Genomic DNA, 27,290 nt, shown 5'->3' with positions numbered 1-27,290 from the left:
ATGAGCTGTTTCTCTTCTCTCTACGATCTACTAAGTGGGCAAAAGCCTGGGAATGTTCATAGAGATGCACATAATGTCAGGGAAGGACTGTGTATGTGCCTGTGTGTTGTTTTTATGTTGTATTTCATATAATTAAAAAAATTAGTCCAGTGGAACCAGCATCATCTAGGACTGGAGGTCGGAAGTTGAGGGTTTAGGGATTAGGGGCAGATTCTGACTGAGCAACTTTAATGTAGGTTTTATTAACATGACCATGGCTGGAGCTTGGGTTATTGCACCCAAACCCTTTGCTTCTAGGTTTCTGACTTCTGCTTCTCTTCTCTGCATCTGAGTCCAGCCCCATGGGAGAGACAAACCAGTCAAGTAACTCTGAGTTCCTCCTCCTGGGACTCTCCAGGCAGCCCTAGCAGCAGCAGCTCCTCTTCGTGCTCTTCCTGAGCATGTAACTGGCCACAGTCTTGGGAAACCTGCTCATCCTCTTGGCCATCAGCACGGACTCCCACTTGCACATCCCCATGTCCTTCTTCCTCTGCAACCTGTCCTTCGTGGATATCTGCTTCTCCTCCACCACTGTCCCCAAGATGCTGGCCAACCACATACTCAGGAAGCAGACCATCCCCTTCTCTAGGTGTCTCACGCAGATGTATTTTGTTTTCACGTTCATGGACATGGACAATTTCCTCTTGGCTGTGATGGCCTATGACCACTTTGTTGCTGTATGCCACCCCTTACACTACTACGCAAAGATGACCCACCAGCTCTGTGCCCTGCTGGTTACTGGATCGTGGGTCATTGCCAACCTGGATATGCTGTTGCATACCCTGCTGATGGCTTGACTCTCATTCTGTGCAGACAATGCCATCCCCCACTTCTTCTGTGATGTGACCACACTCCTGAAACTCTCCTGCTCTGATACACACCTCAGTGAGGTGATGATTCTAATTGAAGCACGGCCAGTAATGAGCACCCCATTTGTTTGCATCCTGGTATCATATATCCTTATCAACTGTGCTGTCCTGAGAGTCCAGTCCACAAAGGGAAGATGGAAAACCTTCTCCACCTGTGGCTCCCACCTGGCTATGGTTTTCCTCTTCTATGGCACCATGATATTTCTGTATTTCAACCCTTTATCCTCCCACTCAGCTGAGATAGACATAGCAGCTGCTGCGATGCAATGTCTCTATGGTGACTCCCATGCTGAACCCCTTCATCTACAGCCTGAGAAACCAGGACATAAAAGAGGCTCTTGGAAAAGTGGTTGCCATTAATTTTTTCTACCCAGTAGTGAAATAGACTAAGAAAATCATGGAGGGAACTAATTTATAAGAAAATCATGTTTTTGTTTTTTTGATTATGCAAAAGTTAACATTTGTCTTTTGTAAGAGAATCATCTACTATCTGTCTTGGGAGTACAAAACTTGATACAGCCTCTTCAGGTTAAAGATGGAAAGAGAGATCCTTGTACCAAATAACTTGACTATTCCAACCGTCAGTGCCCTCCAGCCAAAACCCATTAGGAGCACACCTCTTGTTGAATAAGTTGCGTTTATTACTCATGTAACAAGGGAGTTACACATACCATGGGGGGAATAGTGAGGTATCTTAGTAGGAAGGTGCTCAAAAGGACTTATTAAAAGACTTGGGATTGTATGAGGTGATTTTGGTAAGGAGTGGGTCTTTGCTCTGGATTCAAAGATGTCACAAAGTGAGGGTAATTTTGGTTCACTATCTTAATATATTTTATCTAGAAGGAGGGAAAACTAGACTGAGGCCAAAGCTGTGATTGGCAAAGAAGTAGCAGTCACTCATATCCACCAGCACAGGGGGAGTTTGGTCATTTTTGTGGCTTGGACAGTGTTCATGTTTTAGTGTTCACATTCTTACAGAGTGGTCTTCTTTTGTCTTACTTTGTAACAGTCACAGAATGGCCTTGTGTGACACTGATATTCTGTGCAACTCTCTGTGTTCATCAAAAAAGCACCAAGCAAAGTAGCAGGATAAAAAATTAATGCACAGAAATATCTTACATTTCTATACACCAATGATGAAAAATATGAAAGAGAAATTAAGGAAACACTCCCATTTACCATTGCAACAAAAAGAATAAAATACCTAGGAATAAACCTACCTAAGGAGACAAAAGACCTCTATGCAGAAAACTATAAGACACTGATGAAAGAAATTAAAGATGATACAAACAGATGGAGAGATATACCATGTTCTTGGATTGGAAGAATCGACACTGTGAAAATGACTATACTACCCAAAGCAATCTACAGGTTCAGTGCAATCCCTATCAAACTACCAATGGCATTTTTCACAGAACTAGAACAAAAAATTTCACAATTTGTATGGAAACACAAAAGACCCCGAATAGCCAAAGCCATCTTGAGAAAGAAAAACAGAGCTGGAAGAAACAGGCTCCCTGACTTCAGACTATACTACAAAGCTACAGTAATCAAGACAGTATGGTACTGGCACAAAAACAGAAATATAGATCAATGGAACATGATAGAAAGCCCAGAGATAAACCCATGCACCTATGGTCACCTTATTTTTGATAAAGGAGGCAAGAATATACAATGGAGAAAAGAAATCCTCTTCAATAAGTGGTGCTGGGAACACTGGACAGCTACATGTAAAAGAATGAAATTAGAACACTCCCTAACACCATACACAAAAATAAACTCAAAATGGATTAAAGACCTAAATGTAAGACCAGACACTATAAAACTCTTAGAGGAAAACATAGGCAGAACATTCTATGACATAAATCACAGCAAGATCCTTTTTGACCCACCTCCTAGAGAAATGGAAATAAAAACAAAAAAAAATGGGATCTAATGAAACTTAAAAGCTTTTGCGCAGAAGAGGAAAACATAAACAAGACAAAAAGACACCCCTCAGAATGGGAGAAAATATCTGCAAATGAAGCAACTAACAAAGGATTAATCTCCAAAATTTATAAGCAGCTCATGCAGCTCAATATCAAAAAAACAAACAATCCAATCCAAAAATGGGCAGAAGACCTAAATAGACATTTCTCCAAAGAAGATATACAGATTGCCAACAAACACATTAAAGGATGCTCAACATCACTAATCATTAGAGAAATGCAAATCAAAACTACAATGAGGTATCACCTCACTCCAGTCAGAATGGCCCTCATCAAAAAATCTACAAACAGTAAATGCTGGAGAGAGTGTGGAGAAAAGGGAACCCTCTTGCACTGTTGGTGGGAATGTAAATTGATACAGCCACTGTGGAGAACAGTATGGAGGTTCCTTAAAAAACTACAAATAGAACTACCATATGACCCAGCAATCCCACTACTGGGCATATACCCTGAGAAAACCATAATTCAAAAAGAGTCACGTACCAAAATGTTCATTGCAGCTCTATTTACAATAGCCCAGAGATGGAAACAACCTAAGTGTCCATCATCGGATGAATGGATAAAGAAGATTTGGCACATATATACAATGGAATATTACTCAGCCATAAAAAAAAACGAAATTGAGCTATTTGTAATGTGGTGGATAGACCTAGAGTCTGTCATACAGAGTGAAGTAAGTCAGAAAGAGAGAGACAAATACCGTATGCTAACACATATATATGGAATTTAAGAAAAAAAATGTCATGAAAAACCTAGGGGTGAAACAGGAATAAAGACACAGACTTACTACTAGAGAATGGACTTGAGGCTATGGGGGGGGGGAAGGGTAAACGGTGACAAAGAGAGAGAGAGGCATGGACATATATACACTACCAAACGTAAGGTAGATAGCTAGTGGGAAGCAGCCGCATAGCACAGGGAGATCAGCTCGGTGCTTTGTGACCGCCTGGAGGGGTGGGATAGGGAGGGTGGGAGGGAGGGAGACGCAAGCGGGAAGAGATATGGGAACATATGTATATATATAACTGATTCATTTTGTTGTGAAGCTGCAACCAACATACCATTGTAAAGCAATTATACTCCAATAAAGATGTTAAAATGAAAAAAAAAAAAGGCAGAAGACCTAAATAGACATTTCTCCAAAGAAGATATACAGATTGCCAACAAACACATTAAAGGATGCTCAACATCACTAATCATTAGAGAAATGCAAATCAAAACTACAATGAGGTATCACCTCACTCCAGTCAGAATGGCCCTCATCAAAAAATCTACAAACAGTAAATGCTGGAGAGAGTGTGGAGAAAAGGGAACCCTCTTGCACTGTTGGTGGGAATGTAAATTGATACAGCCACTGTGGAGAACAGTATGGAGGTTCCTTAAAAAACTACAAATAGAACTGCCATATGACCCAGCAATCCCACTACTGGGCATATACTCAGAGAAAACCATAATTCAAAAAGAGTCATGTACCACAATGTTTATTGCAGCTCTATTTACAATAGCCAGGACATGGAAGCAACCTAAGTGTCCATCAACAGATGAATGGATAAAGAAGATTTGGCACATATATACAGTGGAATATTACTCAGCCATACAAATTGAGTTATTTGTAGTGAGGTGGATGGACCTAGAGTCTGTCATACAGAGTGAAGTAAGTCAGAAAGAGAAAAACAAATACCGTATGCTAACACATATATATGGAATCTAAAGAAAAAAAAAGAAAGGTTCTGAAGAACCTAGGGACAGGACAGGAATAAAGACACAGACGTAGGGAATGGACTTGAGGACACGGGGAGGGGGAAGGGTAAGCTGGGACGAAGTGAAAGAGTGGCATGGACATATATACACTACCAAATATAAAATAGCTAGTGGGAAGCAGCTGCATAGCACAGGGAGATCAGCTCAGTGCTTTGTGACCACCTAGAGGGGTGGAATAGGGAGGATGGGAGGGAGACACAAGAGGGAAGGGATATGGGGATATATGTATACATATAGCTGATTCACTTTGTTATACAGCAGACACTAAAACAACATTGTAAAGTAATTATACTCCAATAAAGATGTTAAAAAAAAAAGAAAAATCACCAAGGGACTTCCCTGGCAGTCCAGTGGTTAAGACTCTGTGCTTCCAGTGCAGGGGGCATGGGTTCAATCCCTGGTCAGGGAACTAAGATCCCACATGCTGCATGGCACAGCAAAAAAGAAAGAAAGAAAGAAAGAAAGAAAGTACCAAGACCTAGCTGTGAGTGCTAGGCTGGTTCCTGGATATCAGGGCTGATTTCTCTTTCTCACAACAGAGACACAGAGATACAGGCACTTGTGATGAGAGGGTCGGACTGGTGTTGGGGCAGGAAGGAGAGGGTTCATTTAAGGGCTCCAGGAAGCCCTAATTCTGCCACACATTCAAGCTAGTTTTTTTTTTTTTTTTGGAATTTTATTTTATTTATTTTTTTTATACAGCAGGTTCTTATTAGTTATCTGGTTTGCGCAGGCTCAGCGGCCATGGCTCACGGGCCCAGCCACTCCGTGGCATGTGGGATCTTCCCGGACCGGGGCACAAACCAGTGTCCCCTGCATCGGCAGGCGCACTCTCAACCACTGCGCCACCAGGGAAGCCCTAGTTATCTGTTTTTTACATATTAGTGTATATATGTCAGTCCCAATCTCCCAATTCATCCCACCACCGTCGTCACCACCCCTATCAAGCTAGTTATTTTTTTACCTTTGTATCTGAGCTTTATGTATCACGCAACATTATGACAGGCACATGAGTAAGTTAAACAAGGAAAAAATATCCTCCAAAATTCTCAATGCCCAGTCGTGTTAATCAACTGCATTTTTTCCACCTTCTGTTCCATTTATGTCAATGCACTGTGATATTTTACACAGATACTTATTTATATCTTGATTTTCCACTTACATTTTGTAATAAAACCTTTCTAAATTGCTGGATAGTCTCCACAATTTTATTTTCCAGCCCCTAGTAATTCCTTCAAGTTGTTCTAGCAAAATGTACTCACTAGTAATCCTGTTCTTGAATTAAAACATAAAGGAAATTTACTACTATTTGAAAGTATGACTTTAAATTTATTTTGAAAATGATTGCAGAGAATAAAATATTGACAAATAGATGAAACTGGTTAAAACATCACTGAGCAGAATGCTCTGGATTTTGAGGAACAAAGAGGAAAACAGGGCAGTTCCCCTTAATTTCAGAGAGATAGGTAAGATGATATCTTGTATGAAAATGGACAAAATTCAGAATCAGAGGCCATTTCTGAGTTTCATATGATTTTCTTTTTTATGTTTGCCATAATTGTGTATTGATATTTTTGTCTAAAGGAATAAATGGTAGCATTTTCAATTTTTAGTCTATATTTCCAAGAATTCTTTATAATAAGATGGACAGTACCTGTTCCTTGAAAGTTTGAAAGACACCTCCAGCCTTTGTTTTATGTATTAGATACATGTTATTAGATACATGTGTGTTTATAAATTTTATATAATCTTGTTTTATCCTTTTATCATTATAAGATATCCATCTTTATCTATAGTAACATTTTTTGTTTTAAAGTCTATTTTGTCTGATATTAGTATAGCTACTCCAGCTCTCCTGTGGTTTGTTTGCATGACACATCTCTTTCCATCCTTTTACTTTCAATCTAATGTGTCTTTTAATCTAAAGTGTGTACCCTGTAGATAACATATACTTTGATCATGTTTTTTAATCCAGTGTGATGATCTCTGACTTTTGGTTGCATTGTTTAACCCATTCACCTTTAATATTAATGTCTGCCATTTAACTTTGTTTTCTATGTGTCTTTTGTGTGTCTTTAATGCTCTCTTTTGCATTTATTGTATATTTTCTAATGTAGCATTTTAACCCCAGTAATTTTTTTCACTATATTTTTTGGATTTTTTTAGTGGTTGCTCTAGGTTTTACCATATACATTTTAACTTATCAACATCAGCTTCAGATTTATACTAACTTAATTCGCGTGATATAAAGAAATGCTTCTCAGGACTTCCCTGGTGGTCCAGCGGTTAAAACTCCATTCTCCCGGTGCAGGGGGCCTGGGTTCGATTTCTGGTCAGGGAACTAGATCCCTCATGCTGCCATTAAAGTATCCCGCATGCTGCAGCGAAGATCCCACGTGCTGCAACTAAGACCCAGCACAGCCAAATAAAAAAATAATAAGTAAATATTTAAAAAATAAATAAAGAAAAGCTTCTCCTATATAGCTCTATTCCCTTTCCCCATTTTAAGCATTATTTGTGTATTATCAGTTCACATATTATATCAATGTTATAAACTCAACAATACATTCTTAAATTATTACCTTACCATCTGTGGTCATTTCCTTAGCCCATTACAGCTCTACTCACACCCAACTCCTTTGTGCTGTTATTGGCAAATATATTACACATATGTTACATTTCTTTGTGCTATAGACCCAACAATACACTACCTACATATTATTTTATCCAGTTGCTTTCAAAATCACTTAAGAGAGTAAAGGAGAAAAAAAAAACACTTATCTTTTATAATTACCTACTTTTATCAGCACTCTTTGTTTGTGTGGATTTTAATTGCCATCTGGGGTCACTTGCTTTCAGCCTGAAGGAATTCCTTTAGTATTTTTTGTAGAGCAGTTCTGCTTTTTTTTGAAAGCTTTGATTTACATTTTCCTTCCTGGGCATTTTTCACTTAAAAAAATTTTTTTTTTGACTGCTTTGGGTCTTTGTTGCTGTGTGCGGGCTTTCTCTAGTTGCAGTGAGTGGGGGCTACTCTTCCTTGTGAGGCACAGACTTCTCATTGCGGTGGCTTCTCGTTGCGGAGCACGGGCTCTAGGCGCGCGGGCTTCAGTAGTTGTGGCGCACGGGCTCAGTAGTTGTGGTGCACGCACTTAGTTGCTCCACGGCATGTGGGATCTTCCCGGACCAGGGCTTGAACCCGTGTCCCCTGCATTGGCTGGGGGATTCTTAACCACTGAGCCAGGGAAGCCTTAAATTGTTTATTGTTATTTGTGAGATTTCTTTAAATGTTGACTTCATAGCAAATTGTTGAACCATATTTTTTGAGCATGTCAGACACCCTTTCACAAATACTACAACTAGCTTTCCCTAGTTTATACTTTTCAGTTTTGCTTATTTTTGGATATATTTTAATTTCATATAATTATAACCAGAAAGTGCTGCATTTTCTTCCAGTTCTCTTAGGCTTTTCTTCCCCATTCTTTCATTACTTAAATATTTAGCTATATTTTCTTCTAGTTGTTTTTGGTTTTTGCAGATTAAATCGATAAATTGTATTTATGGTTCTAATTTCATTTCTTCATATATTTACGAAATTGCTCCAGTTACTTTTTAATAACCTTTCCATACTTCACTGTTTGTAACACCACTTTTATCATTTGTAAAATGCTGATCATTGTATCTAATATGCATTGGGAACTTAATATGTGCTAGCCAGTTGGCCGAGACTTTTCTCTTCATATCTATTTTAATATTGCAGCCATGGGGTATCATTATCATCCCCACTCAAGGACATCCCTGGGTTTAAGGAGATTAAGTGACTGTCTCAAGGTCCCACAGTTAGGACATGGTGGAATCAGGTTTCTGACATATCCAGCTCCATGACCAAGTCCATCCTCTGAATGCCTCTGTAAATTCATATAGAGATGAATAGATGTAGATATATAAATATAGGTATAGAGAGATATAGATATATTTTTAGATTCTCTGTTCTGATACACTGATATGAGCTTTTATTATTGGGCTAATACCATGCTATTTTAGCTTGAGGCTTTTTAAAAAGTTTATAATACTTCACAATATCTGGTAGATTATTCTTGCAAAATTATGCCAAGATGCATGTATAGAAATGTTTATTATTGTAAAACTAAATAGATATAACACTTGGAAATACCCCAAGTGTCCATCTAAAGGGGAGCAATTCAGTAAATTATGATCCATCCTTATGGAATCCAGTACAGCCACTCAAAGACTGTAGTAGATTTGTAAGTTCTGATGTGCAAAGAATTCCCAAGATATAACTTAAGGAGTGTTTTACAAACTCATCTCTTTAGTGTAGATGAAAATAAAGGATTATATTGGCATAAACATTTTAGGAGAGATACCCCAAACCTCTTCAGTTCCACCTTTTCATGTTAATACATACGGACTTAACCTTGTTTCTAAAGGGAATGTATACCATTTATTTTTCAAAATAATTGAAATAATTTGAAATATTTTTCAAAATATTTTATCAAAATAAGTAATAAAGAACCTCCCCACCAGTCTATTTAGTTGACATATTATTTTATTTAAATAGCTGTGATTGATGAACATTTAGGTTGTCCAGTGTTTTTTAGTTTAGTTTTGTTTTTTTAATTTATTTTTGGCTGCTTTGGGTCTTCGGTGCTGCACACGGGCTTTCTCTAGTTGCAGTGAGCGGGGGCTACTCTTCGTTGCAGTACGCGGGCTTCTCATTGCATTGGCTTCTCTTGTTGTGGCGCATGGGCTCTAGGTGCATGGGCTTCAGTAGTCATGGCATGCGGGCTCAGTAGTTGGGGCGCACGGGCTTAGTTGCTTTGTGGCATGTGGGATCTTCCAGGACCAGGGCTCGAACCCATGTCCCCTGCATCACCAGGTGGATTCTTAACCACTGTGCCACCATAGAAGCCCCTTGTCCAGTGTTTTATCATTACAAATGTGCTGTGTAAGACATCCTTGTGTCTGTACCTTTGCTTACATTTGCGAGAATATCCTATCTGACCACACTATCTTCATTTCTGAGTTGTTTATATTTATCCTTTTTACTAGAATGTAATCTCCACGAGGACAAGGATTTTAATCTTTTCTATTATTGTTTGGCAAATATTTAGTCCCCACTCACTTCCCCTTGGGGTAACATATACTTTCCTATTCTGTTGACTTTGAACTTGGCTGTGTGACTTTCCTTAGCAAAATGTGAGTAGTCAAAACATGAGACCTTAAATCTGCTTGTGCAGCTTGGTTTGGCTCTTGCGCTGCCATGATTACCACAAGAAGGACTTCACCAAGTAGCTGCTGCCCCTTTAGTCCAGGTTTCAGAACGTGACACGAGAATCAGACCTCAATCCAACCTGAAGTCTAGGGTGAAGCAGAGCCACCTCAACCAACCTGTAGACCCAGGAGTGAGAAAAACTAATGCTTACTATAATCAACTGAGTTTTGGGATATCTTCCCTAAGTACCACTGCAGCAATAACTGACTAATTCAGTACAGAGATGTGGAGAGTATCGTAACAAAAGCCTAAAATATGTGGCATTGGTCTTAGGATCAAAGAAATTGTTTTTTTGGCCACAACGTGCATCTTGTGGGCTCTTATTTCCCTAACCAGGCATTGAACCTGGGTCCTCAGCAGTGAAATCGCGGAGTCCTAACCACTGGACCTCCAGAGAAGTCCTTATTTCCTTGTCCTATTGCATTTGCTAGAACTTCCAGTAGGTGTTGAATAGGAGTGGTGAGAGGGGATATCCTTGTTCCTGATCTTTCTTATTCCTGATCTTAGTGGGAAGGCGTCTAGTTTCTGACCATTAATTATGATGTTGGCTGTAAGTTTTTATACATGTTCTTTATCAAGTTGAGGAAGTTTCCCTCTATTTTTAGTTTGCTGAGGGTTTTTATCACAAATGGGTGTTGGATTTTGTCAAATGCTTTTTCTACAGCTGATCTGATTATAAGATTTTTCTTCTTTTTTTTTTTTTAATGTTCATTGCTTTTGAAATGTTGAACCAGACTTGCATACCTGGAATAAATTTCATTTGATCATCATAGATAATTCTTTTTATACACTATTGGATTCAAGTTGATAAAATTTTGTTGAGAATTTTGGTGTGAATATCCGTGAGAGATATTAGCTGTAGTTTTCCTTTCTTGTAATGGCTTTGTCTGGTTTTGGTATTTGGGTAATGCTGGACTCACAGAATGAGTTAGGACGTGTTCCTTTTGCTTGTATTTTCTGGAAGAGATGGTAGAGAATTGTCATAATTTCTTCCTTAAACATTTTATAGCATTCATAATGAAACCATCTGTGCCCAGTGCTGTTTTGGAAGGTTATTAATTATTCAGTATCTTTAATATGGGCCTATTCTGATTATTTTTTCTTGAGTGAGTTTTGGTAGATTGTGTCCTTCAAGGAATTGGTCCATTTCCTCTAGGTTATCAAATTTATAGGCATAGAGTTATTCATAATATTCCTTTATTATCATTTTCTTGCCCACAGGATTCATAGTGATGGCCCCCTTTTTTCATTTCTGATAATAGTAATTTGTGCCTTCTCTCTTCTTTTGTTAGTTAGCCTGGCTAGAGGTTTATCAATTGTATTGATCTTTTCAAAGAACCAGCTTTTGATTTTGTTGATTTTTCTCTGTTGATCTTGTTTTCTCTATTGATTTCCTACTTTTAATTTCTTTTCTAATTTTTATTTTACCTTTTCTTCTGTTTGGATTTAATTTCCTCTTTTGTAGATCATAAGGTAGAAACTTAGATGATTGATTTTAGATATTTATTCTTTTCTAATATATGTATCCAATGCTATAAATTTCCCTCTAAGTATTGCTTTCACTGCATCCCAAAATTTTCATAAGTTTTATTTCCATTTTCATTTACTTTAAAATATGTTAAATTTTTTCTTGAGACTTCTTCTTTGACCCGTTTGTTACTTAGATGTGTGTTGTTAAATCTCCAAATATTTTGGGATTTTTCAGCCAACTTTGTTATTAACTTCTAGTTTAGTTTAATCTCATTGTGATCTGAGAACATATTTTGTGATTTCTATTCTTTTAAATTTGCTGAGGTGTGTTCCATGGCCCAGATGCGGTCTATCTTGGTGATGCTTCATGTGAGTTTGAAAAGAATGTCTATTCTGCTGTTGTTGGGTGAAATATTCTATATATGTTTAGTGAAGTGTTGGAATTGGAGGTGAAGCTGGAGTGGGCTCGAGAGAGTGGAGAGGATGAGACTCACCCTGATGACTAAGGTTAATGAAAACCATTATTTTTATTAGCTTTATCATATGCCACCCTATTTATCCAACCATTTAGGTCATTTCTAATTTTTTCAGCATTATGATGTTGTGATACCTCCCCTTGTACATAGAAGATGAATTGCTGGGTCAAGGAGTAATAGTTTTAACATTCTTGTCACAGTAAATGGATGCTGCTGTCATCCCTCTTCTGCCAAGCCAAACATTTACACACACACACACACACACACACACAAAACCTGCTCATTTAATGCACCTAAAATGGTATCTTGTTCTTTCAATATATAATTCTTAGATTACTATTAAGGCCAAACGTTCTTTCATATATTTCTTTTAGCCACTCATGTTTATCTGAAGATTATCTGTTCATGTCTTATTACTAGAACATCCCTTCGCTGCTCCCTTCCTCCCCCATCTCATCCTTCTGGTCTCAGTTTAAATGTCACTTCCCCAGAAGTCCTCCCTAGAAAACCCACCAGTATCACTCCTAGCAGCCTTTCCTTCCTAGCACTTGTGTGTAGCTGCATACCTGTTTTTGAGATTTACTGAATTTCTGCCCCCACCGGCACCCCACATCCTGGGAAACTCCATGGGTTTGTTGCTCCCCATTACAACCCAGGGCCCGGTGCCAAGGCTTTAGAGGATGTGTGCTTTAGATTTATAGCTGCTGTAGGAATAGGATCTTTGGTCCTTCATATTTTCTAACTGGACTTTGCTGCTCTACTGGAAAACCATTCATTGTTGTGTTTACTTTTTCTCATTAGCTGTTGTCAGGCTCCTTATCAAGCACTTACTTGTCCAACAGCTTCTCGGGGTGCCCTCCCAGGGACCTCGACCTTGCACACTTTACTGGCGGGGCACGGAAGACACTTGCTGGGTGTAGGGAGGGGGTTTGGGTCACAGGAGTATCACCAACCCAAACATCTTGGGGACCTTGTGGCCTGACTGTTGGGCAGGGAACAGGACCATCTTGCCCCCGGGACCTCACCCTCTCCTGTCACTGCCCAGCAGCCATTTAGCCTTTTAAGTTTTCTGGGTGCACAGGTGGGTCCCTCTGCACAATAACTGGGTGGACTCTGGCCAGACTTGCAAAGGAATAAGAGAATAATGCTGGCAGCCAGTTTTGTCCCTTATTTTAAAGGATACAGTAGGCTTGAAAGACAACATTGATAAAGGCTGTTTTAGTGTGGCTTTAAATGTTGGGGTTTCTTTTTCTATCTTTAATTAGGACTCAGGACTGAATTGTATCATAAAATGTCCTTTTAGCATGCTCTGTACAACAACAAAGCTTAAGAACCACATATTTTAACAAAAAAGAGCAATAGGCATAAAGGAAGAAACAAAACTACTATTTGTAGATGGTATAATTTTTAACCACAAATTTTAACAGAACTGAGAAATTACAAAATTACTGAACATTACATTCAGAGAAGTGGCTAGTTTTGCAAATATATAATTAAAAATAACTTTCCTATGTAAGAGCAATAACCAACTAGAAAAATATAATGAAAAAAACTATTTACAGTAACAAAATTGTGTAGAACTTACATGAAGAAAATTAGAAAAACTTAGGAATACTCTAATCAATGGAAAGATATGTTTCTGGATAGGAAACAAAATTTGTAAAGGTAATTTTCCCCCAATAGTACTGATATATAGGATTTTAACCTATTCCAATCAAAATACCAATGTAAAACCTTAGGAAATCTAAGAATAGCAAGACTGATCAAGAATCCTTAAAATGACGTACCACAGGATCGGTCCCGTGAAGGCACCGCTGGCCCTGCCTCTGGCAGACAAGTCAGGAGTCTGGGTATCAGGAGGCCAAAGAGAACAAATATCCACTACAATGAGGACACTGGAACCCTGTCTCCTGAGGGGTAATGTGAGCTAGCTATTGGAGACATAATTTCTAAAAGTAAAACACTTTGCTTGTGAGGTAGTGACCACCCATTGCCAAAGGTCTGATGGGAAATACGCATATGGCAAGTTTACTGACCAGCCATGGATCCAAGCCAACGTCCTCCTCCTCCTCTTGCGGTTTCCTTCCTAGCAGGTTTTCTTCTAGACTCAACAGAGGGGCAAGATTCTAAAGAGCTTTTCCAGGAGCGGGGCTGGGTGGCCAGGCCTGAGCGACCCAAACTTCTTTTGGCAAGGGAAAGGCATGAGAGAGCCGTGTGAGCAATTAATTGCGGAACAAAATACAGTGAGAACAGCAGACACTTTTAAATAATGCTCTGAAAAGGATTTCTGTAAAACAGTCACTTTTCACCACAAACTGCAAATGTTATTGAAATTCATCATTAGATCACATACAAATGACAGAGTAAGTCCTTAACATTCACTTGCTGTATTTTCCTAAATTCCAAAGTAAACAACCCCTTTCAACTCTCAGGCTTTAAGGGTATCCTTAGAGGGTTATATGAGTTGCTAGTAGAAGCTGTTGACCTAACAAATCAGTAGTTTGGTTCTTTTAGGGGAACACAGTTCCAGATAAGGACGTTTACATTATTTCTCAAGTGTGAATTCCTATGTGGGGGAAAAGCTGGATATACTTTCAGGACACTCATCACTCTTCACCTTGAAGGTAAGCATCCCCCAGACTTATATTTCAAAGCATTTTTCAGGGAAGGGGTCTGTGACCTGTACATTGTTATACAAGTTCACAAAAGCTCGAGTCCAAAAAGCCTGGTTGCTAACTGAGGTATAGCCCTTGAGGATGTTTTTGTTTTTGTTTTCTTCCCCCCTGTGAATTTTCTAAAAACTTGAGGTTTCAGCAAACATGGGTATTTATCCAATTTTGGCTATAATGAGGTTTTCTTATCTGTATCTTTTCAGATAGCCTGGGAATTCAGAATTCCTTAAGGAATATTTCAGGTTGAGGCAGGACCATCAGACCTTTCCCGATCCCACTTCTGTTTTCGGATCTTACATGCTGAATGGGTTTTTTCATGCCGGGTACAGTTTGACAGCCGACCAAACCTCCTCCCACACTTTGTACAACCATATGGCCTCTCAGCCTCGTGACTCTGCAGATGAATCACAAATTCTTTGTTTCCTGGGAAGGTTTTCCCACATTCTGGACACTTAAATATCTTCTCCCTTATATGGATTCCCTCATGGCGACTCCGATGAGAATTCTGACGAAAGTTTTTCCCACACTGAGAACATGAATAAGGTTTCTCTCCTGTATGGATTCGCTCATGTTTATTAAGGTTTGTTTTATGATTGAAGCTTTTCCCACAGTGACTACAGTCATAGGGTTTTTCTCCAGTGTGAGTCCTCTGGTGGGAAATAAGGTAAGAACTTTCATTAAACTGTTTCCCACACAGTGGACAAGTATACCATCTTCTTGTTCTCCGATTTCTGGTAAGTGCGATAACACTGATATCCACATATTTTGAGAGTTCCTCTAGTGGAGTATCATTTTCGATGGTAACTAAAAGATTTCTCATTTTCCTTTCCTTTGGAATGCATGTATTTAGTCCTTCCTCTTTCTGGCAATCTGGAGGTTGCTCAGAGACCACGGAGCAATCAATTTCATCACAATCTGAAGACTTTTCTCTCTGTTCTTCATTCTCTACAGGTTCTTTCTGAAGATCTTCACCCTCAGGATTACTGTCACTGACTGTTGAAACAGAGAGAGAATTTAATAACTTTTGAGGGCTATGATACCAGGCAGGAAAAAACAAGTCAGATTTCTCATGAAACAATAACCCTGAAAGTCAGAAATCTGAGGACTGGCTGATAATTGCCATCAACACTTTTCTACCCTTAATGAGGGTGGGATACATGACTGATAAATCTTTGCATACCCCATAAAGCAAGCACACAGTCCTCTTTTTACTTTTCTTTAAAAATTGGAATGAGTGGGACTACATTAAAATATTTCATTTGTTTGTTTTCTGAATAAGCACCAACTACTCATTCAACAAGTTCATACTGACCTTATATTCTGTGTAGAGCACTGAGCTAATAAGGACCAGGGGATGAAGGACATAAATACTAAAGGGTACTACTTGTAATCTTTAGGAGGCTAGTAAGTGAATGGTAAGATGAGTTACTTCTAGGTTTTCACTACATTAAATATTAAAATATTATAGTATTAGGTAATATTATAATATCCAATATAGTGAAAAACTGGAAAAATTCAAATGACCACAACTAAAGAAGGTACAGCAAATTCACACAATGGATTATTATTTGGACACTAAAGGATTACTACAATTGATAAAATGAAACTATGTTAGAAGTCAATAGTTGTCATTTTGGGGGAGGAAGGAGAGCAGTGACTGAGCAGGGGGCACAGAGGGATTTCTGGGCTGTTGGGAATAGTCAATTTTGGGTGTGGTTAGATAAATGTGTATATTTTGTGAAAATCTGAGCTGTACACTTAGGATCTGTAGACTTTTCTGCATTTGCATTTCCCAAAAAAAAGTCTGTGTAAAATAACAAATTATAAAAACTAGGCAACAAAGTGAAAAAAAAAAAAGTATGCTCTGAACAGGTGACGTGACAAGGGATTTGTCTAACTCCAGGCAACTTACTGAGATTAAAGTAAAGGATTAAATCAACCACTTAGATAATGTGACTGAACATGAAGCTAGAATATGAATCTCTGCTGGATTTAGCAGTTTCACACCAATAGAATTTTTTCTTTTAAATTATTTCTTTTAATGATTCCCTTAGGATAATGAAAATGCTGGGTCAAAGCACATGCCAATTTTTATCACAGCTCTTGGTATGAACTGTTATACTACTTTCCAAACAAGCTGTACAAATTTCAATACAATCATCAACATGTGGTTATCAATTTTACCTAATCTTGCTGGCAGTAGATATAATTTTCAAATATTTAATAGGTATACAATGGTTTCTCATTGTAGCTTTACTTTGCACTTTGATTACTGCAAACTAGTAATTTATCTATTGGGCTGAGACTTTATCAATCACTACTGATATATTAATGGAAGTCTCCCTCTATAATAACTCCACAACTTAAAACCAGAAAAAAAAATTAGTCTTAAAATCTGATAAATTTCTATTGTTTCCTGGCCATTTTTTTTTAAAAAGATATTTTTTAAATTAATTTATTTATTTGGCTGCATTGGGTCTTCGTTGCTGTGCACAGGCTTTCTCTTTTTGTGGCGAGCGGGGGCTACTCTTTGTTGAGGTGCACAGGCTTCTCATGGTGGTGGCTTCTCTTTGTTGTGGAGCACGGGCTCTAGGTGCACAGGCTTAGGTGCTCTGCGGCATGTGAGATATCTTCCTGGACCAGGGATTGAACCTGTGTCCCCTGCATTACCAGGTGGATTCTTAACCACTGTGCACCCAGGGAAGTCCTCTAGCCATTCTTTTATGCCTTATTATTACAGTTAACTCTAATACATTTGGAGTTTAGTATCACACTGTTTGTTGTTTGTAACATGTCTAATATTGGTAAAACCAGTCAGAACATCCACTTCTACCTTTTCACAAATTTGACTGAGTGTATTTACAGTATAAATAAATTTGGAGGGCACTGCTATCTTTATTTTACATGATTTTAGTTTTCCAGTTTAGACCTGTTTCTCTCCAATATTTAAGAATCTTCTTTTCTATTTACCAATAAAACATTTCTCTAGCTTACTCCTATCTTACAGTCATTCTGAATGACAGCTCTCATTATTTTGTGTTTATTTAAGAATGCTATTTATTGGGCTTCCCTGGTGGCACAGTGGTTAAGAATCCACCTGCCAGTGCAGGGGACATGGGTTCAAGCCCTGGTCCGGGAAGATCCCACATGCCACGGAGCAACTAAGCCCGTGTGCCACAACTACTGAGGCTGCGCTCTAGAGCCCACAAGCCACAACTACTGAGCCCACGTGCCACAAGACTAGAGCCTGTGCTCCGCAACAAGAGAAGCCACCGCAATGAGAAGCCCGTGCACCGCAAGGAAGAGTAGCCCCCTCTCACCATGACTAGAGAAAGCCCACGCACAGCAATGAAGACCCAACACAGCCAAAAATAAATTAAAAAAAAGAATGTTATTTATTGATTGTTAAATACTTATTCCTATCAACCTACTTTAAAACTATTAAATATAATAATGTTTTAGTTGATCCTTCTAGATTTTCTAAGTACAAATCATATTTTGGTTCCCTCTCTTTCCAATATTCATTCTTCTCAACCCCTTTTTCTTATCTTCTTGCTTTAGAAAATTAGTTAATGATATTAATAGTGATAGCAGGTTTCTTTATTCTCAGTTTTCAGGAATTATCATCAGCGTTTTATGAATGATTATAAACATTAGGTTATATTAAAGAGCTAAATATCTGTTTTCAGAACAATTAGTTGAAACTCATAAGATTTTTCTGAAAGGGTCAATGAAAATACAGTCGACTTCAACAACACAGGTTTGAACTGTGAAAGTCCACTTATACGCAGAATGTTTCCAACAATAAGTACTACAGTACTGTGCAATCCAAGGTTGGGTGAATCTGCAGATGCAGAACCATGGATATAGAGGAACAGTGGGTATGGAGGGCTGACTATCAATTATGCATTGATTTTTGACTGCTGGGGGGGTCAGCACCCCTTATCCCTGTGTTGTTCATGGGAAACTGTATTTTACCTTCCTTTACTGTACTAACTTTAAAAATAAAATAATTTTAGTAGGTAATATATTTATATGGCTCAAAAAATCAAAACATGAAAAAGTATACACAGAGAGCATTACTCTCATACCTCTCCATCCATTCTATTCATTCCCCAGACAGGTAGCAGTTTTTATTAATTTCTTTTTGTTTCCCCATTGTTTCTTTAGGCAATACGTTTTCTTTTTCTCCCCATTTCTTACATAAAAGGTAGTACACTATGTATATTTCTGCTACTTGCCTTACTTCAGTCACTATATTCCAGTGCACAGAGATTATCATGGTATGATGTGTGGAAACATACTGTATTCAACCAGCCCCCTGCAGAAACACTTGGATTGTTTTCAACTTTGTTTTTACAAACAATACCACAATGAATAAACCCTGTTTGTACATTATTTTGAATGTGTGCTATTGCTATTATCTGTAATTCAGATTCCCTGAAGTGGGTCTGCTAGATCAAAAGGTAAATGCATCTGTAATATGGGTAATTACAGATTCTCATAAACAGGAACTGTACCATTCTGCATGCCCACCAGCAATATACCCATCTCCCAACAACCTCACCACCAATGTGTTGTTTCTGATTTCTATAAATCTGATAGATTTTTTTTAAAAAAGGTAACTCAGTAAAGGTTTTATTTGCATTTCTAATTATGAGAAGGGCTGGACATCTTTCATGTATTTTATTTTTAAAATTTCTTTTATTGATTAATTTACTTATTTTTGGCTGCGTTGGGTCTTCATTGCTGCTTGTGGGCTTTCTCTAGTTGCGATGAGCAGGAGCTACTCTTTGTTGCCGTGTGCAGGTTTCTCGTTGCAGTGGCTTCTCTTGTTGCAGAGCACGGGCTCTAGGCGCATGGGCTTCAGTAGTTGTGGCTTGCAGGCTCTAGAACACAGGCTCAGTAGTTGTGGCGCATGGGCTTCGTTGCTCCGCAGCATGTGGGATCTTCCTGGACCAGGGCTCGAACCCATGTTCCCTGCATTGGCAGGCGGTTTCTTAACCACTGTGCCACCAGGGAAGCCCTCTTTCATGTATTTTAGAGTAATTTGTATTTCTGAGAAAATCTGTTGATCTTTCTGTTCCCAATTTCTAGAAATTCTTAATAAATTAGGCTTTTGTCTGATATAAGGTGCAAATATTTACCTCCAATTTACTGCATTTTATTTGCTCAGATATTTTTTATTTTGTCATACAGAAGTTTTAAATTTTTTTTTTTTTTTTTTTTTTTTTGCGGTGCGCGGGCCTCTCACTGTTGTGGCCTCTCCCGTTGCGGAGCACAGGCTCCAGATGCGCAGGGTCAGCGGCCATGGCTCACGGGCCTAGCTGCTCCGCGGCATGTGGGATCTCCCCAGACCGGGGCACGAACCCGTGTCCCCTGCATCGGCAGGCGGCCTCTCAACCACTGCGCCACCAGGGAAGCCCTTAAAATTTTTATGTATTTACTTTATTGATCTTTTCTTTCAAGACTTCTGGATTTTTGAGTCTTAATTAGAAAAGCCTTCCTAGGCCACAGTTATAAAGGAATTCACCCTTTGATCCACTGGGAGTTTTTCTTGGTGTGCAAAATAAGGTATGATTCACCAAATGGCTACTAAGTTGTCACAACACCTTTTATCAAAAAGTCCCTCTTTACCTTGCTGATTGGAGATTCCAACTTTATCACAAACTAAGTCCTCATGTGTATTTGAACCTATTTCTGCACTTTTTTTTTACTTAATTAATTTTGTTATTAATTAGTTTATTTTTGGCTACGTTGGGTCTTCGTTGCTGCGCGTGGGGCTTTCTCTAGTTGCAGAGAGCGGGGGCTACTCTTCGTTGCAGTCTGCGGCCTCTTCATTGCAGTGGCTTCTCTTGTTGCAGAGCACAGGCTCTAGGCGCACGGGCTTCAGTAGTTGTGGCGCATGGGCTTAGTTGCTCTGCAGCATGTGGGATCTTCCCCGACCAGGGATCGAACCCATGTTCCCTGCACTGGCAGGCGGATTCTTAACCACTGCGCCACCAGGGAGGTCCCTGGACTTCTTATTCCATCCCATTGATCTATCTAGTCACATGCCAATACTATATACTGTTTTCATGACAGGCTTTAGAGGCTGCTTTAATACCTGATACGGCTAGAACCCTCCTGCACCACTGCTCTTCTTTTCAATTTTCTCCGTTACTTGTAGTTATTTTTCCATTTGAATTTGAGATCGGACTGCCTACTTCCAGGGGAAAAAATCCTATTGGTTTTGTTAAAGGGATTACATTGAATTCATAAATCAATTTGGGGAGAACTGACCTTTTTTTATGTTAAAATCTTCCCCACCAAGAACATGATACTTCTTTCCATTCATTCAAATCTACTTCTGTGTCCTTTAGAAGTGTTTTAAAGTTTTCCTCACAATTTTTGCGCACTTCTTAAGTTTATTCCTAGGTGTTTAATCTTTTTTGTTCCTACTGTATACCTTCTAAATGATTGTGTTTGCATGAATGATTTCGGTATAATAATTTTACATCTCATTGCCTTACTAAATGCTTATTATCTGGAATAAGCTTTCAGACATTCTCTAGGATTTTCCAGCTACACAATTATATTATATGTAAATAGGTGTAGTTTTATCTTTCTCTTAAGTTCTTATAATACGGCTATTTTCCTTCTCATTTAACTGCACTGGGTAATACCTGAAACAAAATATTAGACAGTAGTAGTGGTAGTGGGCTTCACTGTTGTATTCCTAATTCTAGTGGGAATGCCCCCAGTGTTTCCCATTAAAGATGATGCTGGCTGAAAGGATATGTAGCCCATTAAGGAAGTATCCATTAGTCACTAGTTTGTTAAGTGTTCTTATGAAGAGGTTTGTATTTTGTCAAGTATCTTTTCAATAACTATGAAAATGATCATAGGCTATTTCTTTTTATTTTCAGATGGATAGACTTATAACAAATAGACTTTCTATGACTAAATCATTTTTGTATTCCTGGAATAAATCTTATTTGGTCATTGCAATTTTCATCAGATTGTGATATCTTTGTTACACTAATGTCATAAAAAGAACCTGGAAGTTTTCCTTCTTCTTCTATACTCTGAAAGTTCTCACAGAATTTGAACTGTCAGATTTTTAAAGATTTACAAGAATTTTCTGTGAAACTAAGGCTGGTCCTTTTTCTTGTGTGTGGGACTAGTTTTCTGACAATTTCAGTTTCCTCTATGGAAATTGGTTTATCTATTTGTGTGTAAATCATTCTACTTATTAGTTCCTCTACTTTTTCTATTTTTACCTTATTGATTTCTAAGTTTGTATTTATTAATATTTTGTTCCTGTTTTCCCTTACCTTGTTTTCCTAACTGTAAATCAGAGGCTTAATTAATTTCTGTAAACCAGTATACATTTTTTTTATCCCTGCATATTCTTATGAGTACCACTTTAGATTATACCATAGATTCTGATAGTGTTATGCAGAAAAATTATGCGATTTTAATTTGTATTACTCCTTTGACCCAAAGTTACTTAATAGTTTTAAATTTTACTGGTAGAAAGAAATTGTTTTCTCTGATTTCATTATTAATTTCTAGTTGTATTGCATTGTGATAGATCCTAATGTATAATTTCTACTCTTTGGACTCTATTGTGTTTTTGTTGCATAGTATGTAGTCAATTTGTATCAATCTTGGAAAGGTATATTCTCTTACCACAGTAGAGGACAGAAACAACCATAAGAACTATCTCACTGAGAATTTAAGTGCTCTACCTTTTTGGTTGTTTTCATGTGGTTTACTTGGACTGAAACACAAATTCTGTCTTCCTCTGTCAAGGGCCTTCCTTTTGATTCCTGTCCCCACGAGGTTCATTCCCTTACACTTTTCCCTTTGCAAACCGACCAAATGTTACTATTTCAACTATCAGCTATATGCTGATGACTCCCAAATCTTTACATCCTTACATCTGAGCTCCAATCCCCAATGTCCAAGTGCTCAGAGGATAACCTCATTTTATTTCCTGCCATGGACTGAATCTCATTTAAAATCAAATCCGTGTTCTTCCAAACTCTGTTCCTGGGTCCAAATCCTGCCTTGACTTATCAAAGCTCTTTACAGCTGTAATTTAGAAGCTCTTAGAGAGTAGAAATGGAGCCTTATATATATTTTTAACCTCCTGAATATCAACTCCAAAACCCAACCCTGCCTGAAGGTAAAACAGCATTTATTAAATGTGGTGAATGACTCTAAGCTTAAATCATCAGCTTCAGAGTATGGATAAGGGAGAAGAAAGGAGAGGGTGAGGATTGGGTCTCAGGTCCTCAACGTGCAGGACCAAAGTGTTCCTGGAGTTGGCAACATGCCCAACAGTCAGTCACCCAAAATAAATGCTAGCTTTGCCCAAGACTCAGGAAAAACTCAGTGTAATAAATCTGATCTGTTTATACAGTTTCCTAAAATAAAATATTACATATAATAATCTATGGGAAATTAACCAGGCCTATTATGTACCACCACCCCAACCATACAGGATAAGACAACTACAGAGTTGAGTAATCATTATGTATTTCTGTCACCCTAGGCAACTCACAAAACCTCAGCCTCAGAACCAGTCTTGAAGGCAAGGTAAAAAGTATTAGGCACTCAGCAAAATGATTTTTGAGGGACCCTGGCTCTAGGGTAGCAGTATATTTCTAGGGAAAAACTGAAGCATCTCTAAGCAGCTTACAGAGAAGCTGCTGCCAGATGAGTTCCTATGTAGCACCTGTTAGCCACTACTGGGAAATGAGTACAAATGAAGAAGGTTTCATTCACCAACCATATAGGAAATTCACTGATGAAACTAAGAGAAATGCAGCAAGGAGGCAGTACTGTACTGGGCCAAGACTGTGCTCTGGTGTTAGATTCCCTGAGTCCAAAACCCTGCTCTACTACCTACTGCTGTGTGACCTTTAGCAAATTTCTTAACTTCTCTCTGCTTCAGTTCCATCATCTATGAAATAGTAATGATTCCTATACACCACAGTACTATCATAAGAATTACATGAGATAATAAATGCATGCAAAGTAGTTAGAAGTGTCTAGCACATATTGGCACACAAGTGCTTAATAAGTACCAGATGTTATTTCCATCAAAAGTAGGATATATTTTCTCTTTCACTAGTAGGCTTCACAGCTATTGAACATCAAGAAAAAAAAAAAGACTTAAAAGAATTAGTCATGTGTCCAATAAATACACTGATGTAAAATATATCTGTGGGGAGAATACCACTGGGTGCAGAGATTCAGAAACAGTATACTCGCATTTTCTATCTGTTTAAATATTTGATGTGAGTATATCAACCTCAAGTCTTGCTTACCAAGAGAAGTCCCCTCCTTACTGCCCCCAAGATACAGGGAAAATGGCCACTCACAGCTGGAGAAGGCTCTGCCACATGGAATAAATCAAAAATTAAATGTGCATAAACATGTACTTAGCTGGTGTGAACAATGTCTCAAAAAAGTCTGAGATGAAATAGAACATGCTTTTCCCATAGCCTTCAATCTGAACACACAAGAGACTTGATTTCTTACCCAGTAACATCATCTCCCCAATGCTGTTGTCTTGAATCTCTGAGGTGGGCTGCTGAACAGGATCCAAGCTTACACATTCTTCTTGGGAGTGAAATACATTCAAATCCTCAAAGACCACCAGCTCCTGAAAGAGCAACAGGCCCCCTTCCTCTTAGTAACAGAGGTTCCTTGACAGCCCTGCTGTTAAGAAAGACCAAGATCAGGGAAGGGATGGCAAAAGGGATCTAGAAGTCCCATGCAGACAGGAAAGCCTGGCTCAGAGAGGAGCCAGAGGGAAAAAAAAAAGATGACTGTCCAAGGAGGCAGTGAAGAAAGAGCCCCATCTCCCTGCTGACTCCCAAAAGTGGGTTTATATATACGGGAGGGCTGCAAGAGTAGAGAAGGTGATGCATTCAAATAGTGAACAGGAAAACTGAACCCACCTCAGACTCAGCTTTCAAACACAGAGACACTGTCTCCTGTTTCTGCTGGATTCCTTCTCTGGGTAGAAGCTTCACTAAGGGATGAGGTTGCACTGGGGAAAGAGGAAGCTGTAGTTAATAGAAAAGTCAGTGACTCTAATATGGAGACTCTACCCACACCTTGAATCCAGGCTGTCCTCATTCCTTTGGTAGGTAACTCAAGGCTTTTTCTGTTCCTATGAGCCCAGTCAGAGATCAATCCACAAACCACAGGGTCTTGAACCTATATGGGGTCTCTTCACTATGAAAAGGATATTCCCCTAAGCACCTTTTAAAATTCCCATTACTACTAAGGGGAAGGATGGGGAAAGGTAAAGTCTGAAGATGCCCACAGCAAGCACAAAAGTTAACAAAATTCCACATAAGCTGAAGTCAATTCAATAATTCATCCACATTCCTTTATCCTAAAAAGATACTCCCCCTCCCCCAATGTCTGGGTAAAACTGACACTACAGAAAAGATACACACTGTTTATTCTGTGGCTTTACATACACTTAGCAAACCATTCAAGCTCCAGCTTGAGAAAAAAATACTCCCTCTCCCTGGCACGTTGACTTATTGGAATCAACTCTTTTTTTCCGACACCCACCAACCTAACTTGAATTCATTACTAACAAGGAAGTCTAGCTCAGCCCCCAGTACCATCCCCTTCTCTTCTAGTAAAACAGTATGTGCTTCTTACCTCTGTTCTGAAGATTTGAGCTCACATCCTTCACAATAACCAAGGTCTCCTTGACTTTCTGACTGGGCTGGACTAGGCTTGGCTTGGGCAAGAAGGTGAGGAAGTGCTCCAGAACCAGCTGGTGAATGGTCTTGGGCCCACTAGTAGCATCTCGGAGTAGATCTTGGCCCAGCTTGGAGTTAGGAGGAACTCTCAGTATAAAGGACCTCTTTGGCTTTAGGGGTATAGGAACCACTTTTGCAGCCATCGTGCCTTGAAATCACACACACACTTGTTTCTGCAGAGCTTCAAGAGTCACCTCTTACTGGAGGAAACCTGTCAGTCACGCTGCAGATGAGAGAAACCATGAGTCAGGCTGGAGATGCCTGCACTGCAGTACGTGTCTTGCAAAGTGAGGCCACATGAGATCTAAATCAAAAAGGAAAGATAAACTACGGTAGGGAACTCACAACCGTAAGGAAGATCCCTGACCCGATACTCTTAGCAAGGCCTGAAAGGAATATCCTGAGAATGAAAGCATAAGATGTTCAAACCTCAAGGGCCATCCTCATGAGAAAATGAAGTGCAAACTCCACTGGGAAGAAAGGTTTAACTCATGCTGGTAGAAGCAGCAATGGGCCAGAAGACAGGAAATCCGGGGTCCAATACCGAGGGCATCTGTTTACAAGTCAACTTGGCCACCGAATCTGGCCTCACTGCGTCCCTTGGACCGCAGGTCCCTCGGATGCCCTTCCGGGGGTTGCTGATGGTTCAAGGAGCAAACGCAAGGCCGCATGAGGTGTCTACGTGTGGCCTGCTGACTCCTTTCCGCCCTCAAAGCCCTGTAAGAGCGACAAGGGACATCCCAGTAGGGCCCGCCAGGCCCGCTCTGCAGCCTCTCCCAGTGGCCAAGGGGCACCTTCATCGCAAAGCCCAGCTGGTGGCATTGCCTGGGGTGCGCTCCCGGCTACCTATCCGGCCAGGCTCCCCTAGCAACAGACTGTTCCGCTCCCCAGAGGCCGCCTCAGCCTGGTTCCCGCCCTCCCGGAGTCCCTCACCTCTTGGGGTTCTGCCGCCCCTGGGCGCTCACTGGGGACAGCCCAAAGACCCAGACTCGGGGAGAGACCGGGAAACTAGGCTCGAGAGGGCAAGCCCACCACTCGCCCTTCGGAATGTCCTCACAGGCTGCCAGCGACTACTGGCGTGCGCCGCCGTCATTTGGGGAAGACGGCAGGGACGCGGTGCCTTCTGGGAGGCCGGGCGCCTAGGCAGCAGTGACGTCACGCCCGGTGCCCCGTTTCCGGTGCGGAAGCCTGGTCTCCTCGCTTGGAGCGAGCGGTCTGCGCTTGGGAAGGCGAGGCTCGAGGCCGGCCGGCGGACCTCTCAGGGACGCAGGGAGGTCAGGTTGGCAGCAGCCACTCTCTCTGCGGCTGTACCTGGGAGATGGAAAGCAGAAGGCTGGCTCAAACCCTCCAAGACAGGTTGGCACCACTCCAGGTACGGACGGTTTAGCTGCAAGGGCTACTGGGAAATGTAGTTCGGTGCTAAACAGCCAATGGGAGATCGCCAGGCGCCGCGGTTGGGGCGGAGCAGGACCGGGGCTCGACCGGAAGCGGGCCGTCTGACGGACCGGAAGGTCTGTGAGAGGCCGACGCAGTTTCCGCCCCAGACCCTTGGGTCTATCAAAAAATTGCGGTGGCGGCGAGGTGGTGGTAGGTTGTGGTTTTTGTCGGTTCTAGGGTCCTGTTACAGCCGTCCCTTTCGGCAGGGGCGGCCCTTCGGTCAGAGCCGGGCGAAGCTCCCCTCCTCTATTGACCAACTTCTACACAGAGGTCTGGACCGGCCATCTTATTTTCTCAGGAATTCTAGCTGTCCATCCCCGTTACCGTCCTCAATTCGTCTTTTCTTTCTGCGTTGTTCCCATACTCGGTTCATTTTCCAGTGAGACAGTGATCAGGAATTGGGGCCACACAAGAGCAGGGATTGTCTTATTCTATGTAAACGCCAGCCTCAGGTAGGATGACTAAAGTGAAAATGAGTTGTGTTTATTTATTTTTTTTTTTGAGTTG

At 40.0% G+C, this 27,290-nt stretch overlaps 2 protein-coding genes across 3 annotated transcripts; one reads left to right on the top strand and one right to left on the bottom strand.

The window, feature by feature from the left end:
• Nucleotides 1-341: 341 nt before the first annotated feature.
• OR1F1 (olfactory receptor family 1 subfamily F member 1) lies at nucleotides 342-1,293 on the top strand (the record flags this gene model as incomplete). The annotated part of the gene is given in 5 exon segments (XM_082670688.1): nucleotides 342-404; nucleotides 408-443; nucleotides 447-833; nucleotides 837-1,171; nucleotides 1,173-1,293. Coding segments are annotated over 5 exon segments (942 nt in total).
• A 12,078-nt stretch (nucleotides 1,294-13,371) lies between these two features.
• Nucleotides 13,372-26,426, bottom strand: ZNF200 (zinc finger protein 200). 2 transcript variants are annotated; one of them, XM_082669928.1, is made up of 5 exons: nucleotides 26,280-26,426; nucleotides 25,243-25,650; nucleotides 24,522-24,613; nucleotides 24,100-24,223; nucleotides 13,372-15,558 (listed from the first exon to the last, which is right to left on the bottom strand). In XM_082669928.1, the coding sequence occupies exons 2-5, from the start codon at nucleotides 25,487-25,489 to the stop codon at nucleotides 14,804-14,806; spliced, it is 1,218 nt and encodes a 405-aa protein (XP_082526054.1). In that variant the 5' UTR covers nucleotides 25,490-25,650; nucleotides 26,280-26,426; the 3' UTR covers nucleotides 13,372-14,803. The 2 variants fall into 2 exon arrangements, with proteins under 2 accessions (XP_082526054.1, XP_082526055.1); XM_082669929.1 differs by having other exon boundaries at nucleotides 25,243-25,569.
• Nucleotides 26,427-27,290: the final 864 nt, after the last annotated feature.

Source organism: Grampus griseus (assembly GCF_964374135.1).
Source record: "Grampus griseus genome assembly, chromosome: 14".
Classification (NCBI taxonomy): Eukaryota; Metazoa; Chordata; class Mammalia; order Artiodactyla; family Delphinidae; genus Grampus; species Grampus griseus.
The sequence above is the reverse complement of the archived record's forward strand: the minus strand, read 5'-3'. Positions and strand labels throughout refer to the sequence as shown.

What these genes read in the sequence shown, in the direction of transcription:
- ZNF200 (XM_082669928.1), bottom strand. Translation starts at nt 25,489, where the DNA reads ATGGCTGCAAAAGTGGTTCCTATACCCCTAAAGCCAAAGAGGTCCTTT. An exon ending in GTTTGAAAGCTGAGTCTGAG is followed by an intron (nt 24,224 to 24,521) that starts GTGGGTTCAGTT and finishes TTGCTCTTTCAG; the next exon opens with GAGCTGGTGGTCTTTGAGGA. An exon ending in TGGGGAGATGATGTTACTGG is followed by an intron (nt 15,559 to 24,099) that starts GTAAGAAATCAA and finishes CTGTTTCAACAG; the next exon opens with TCAGTGACAGTAATCCTGAG.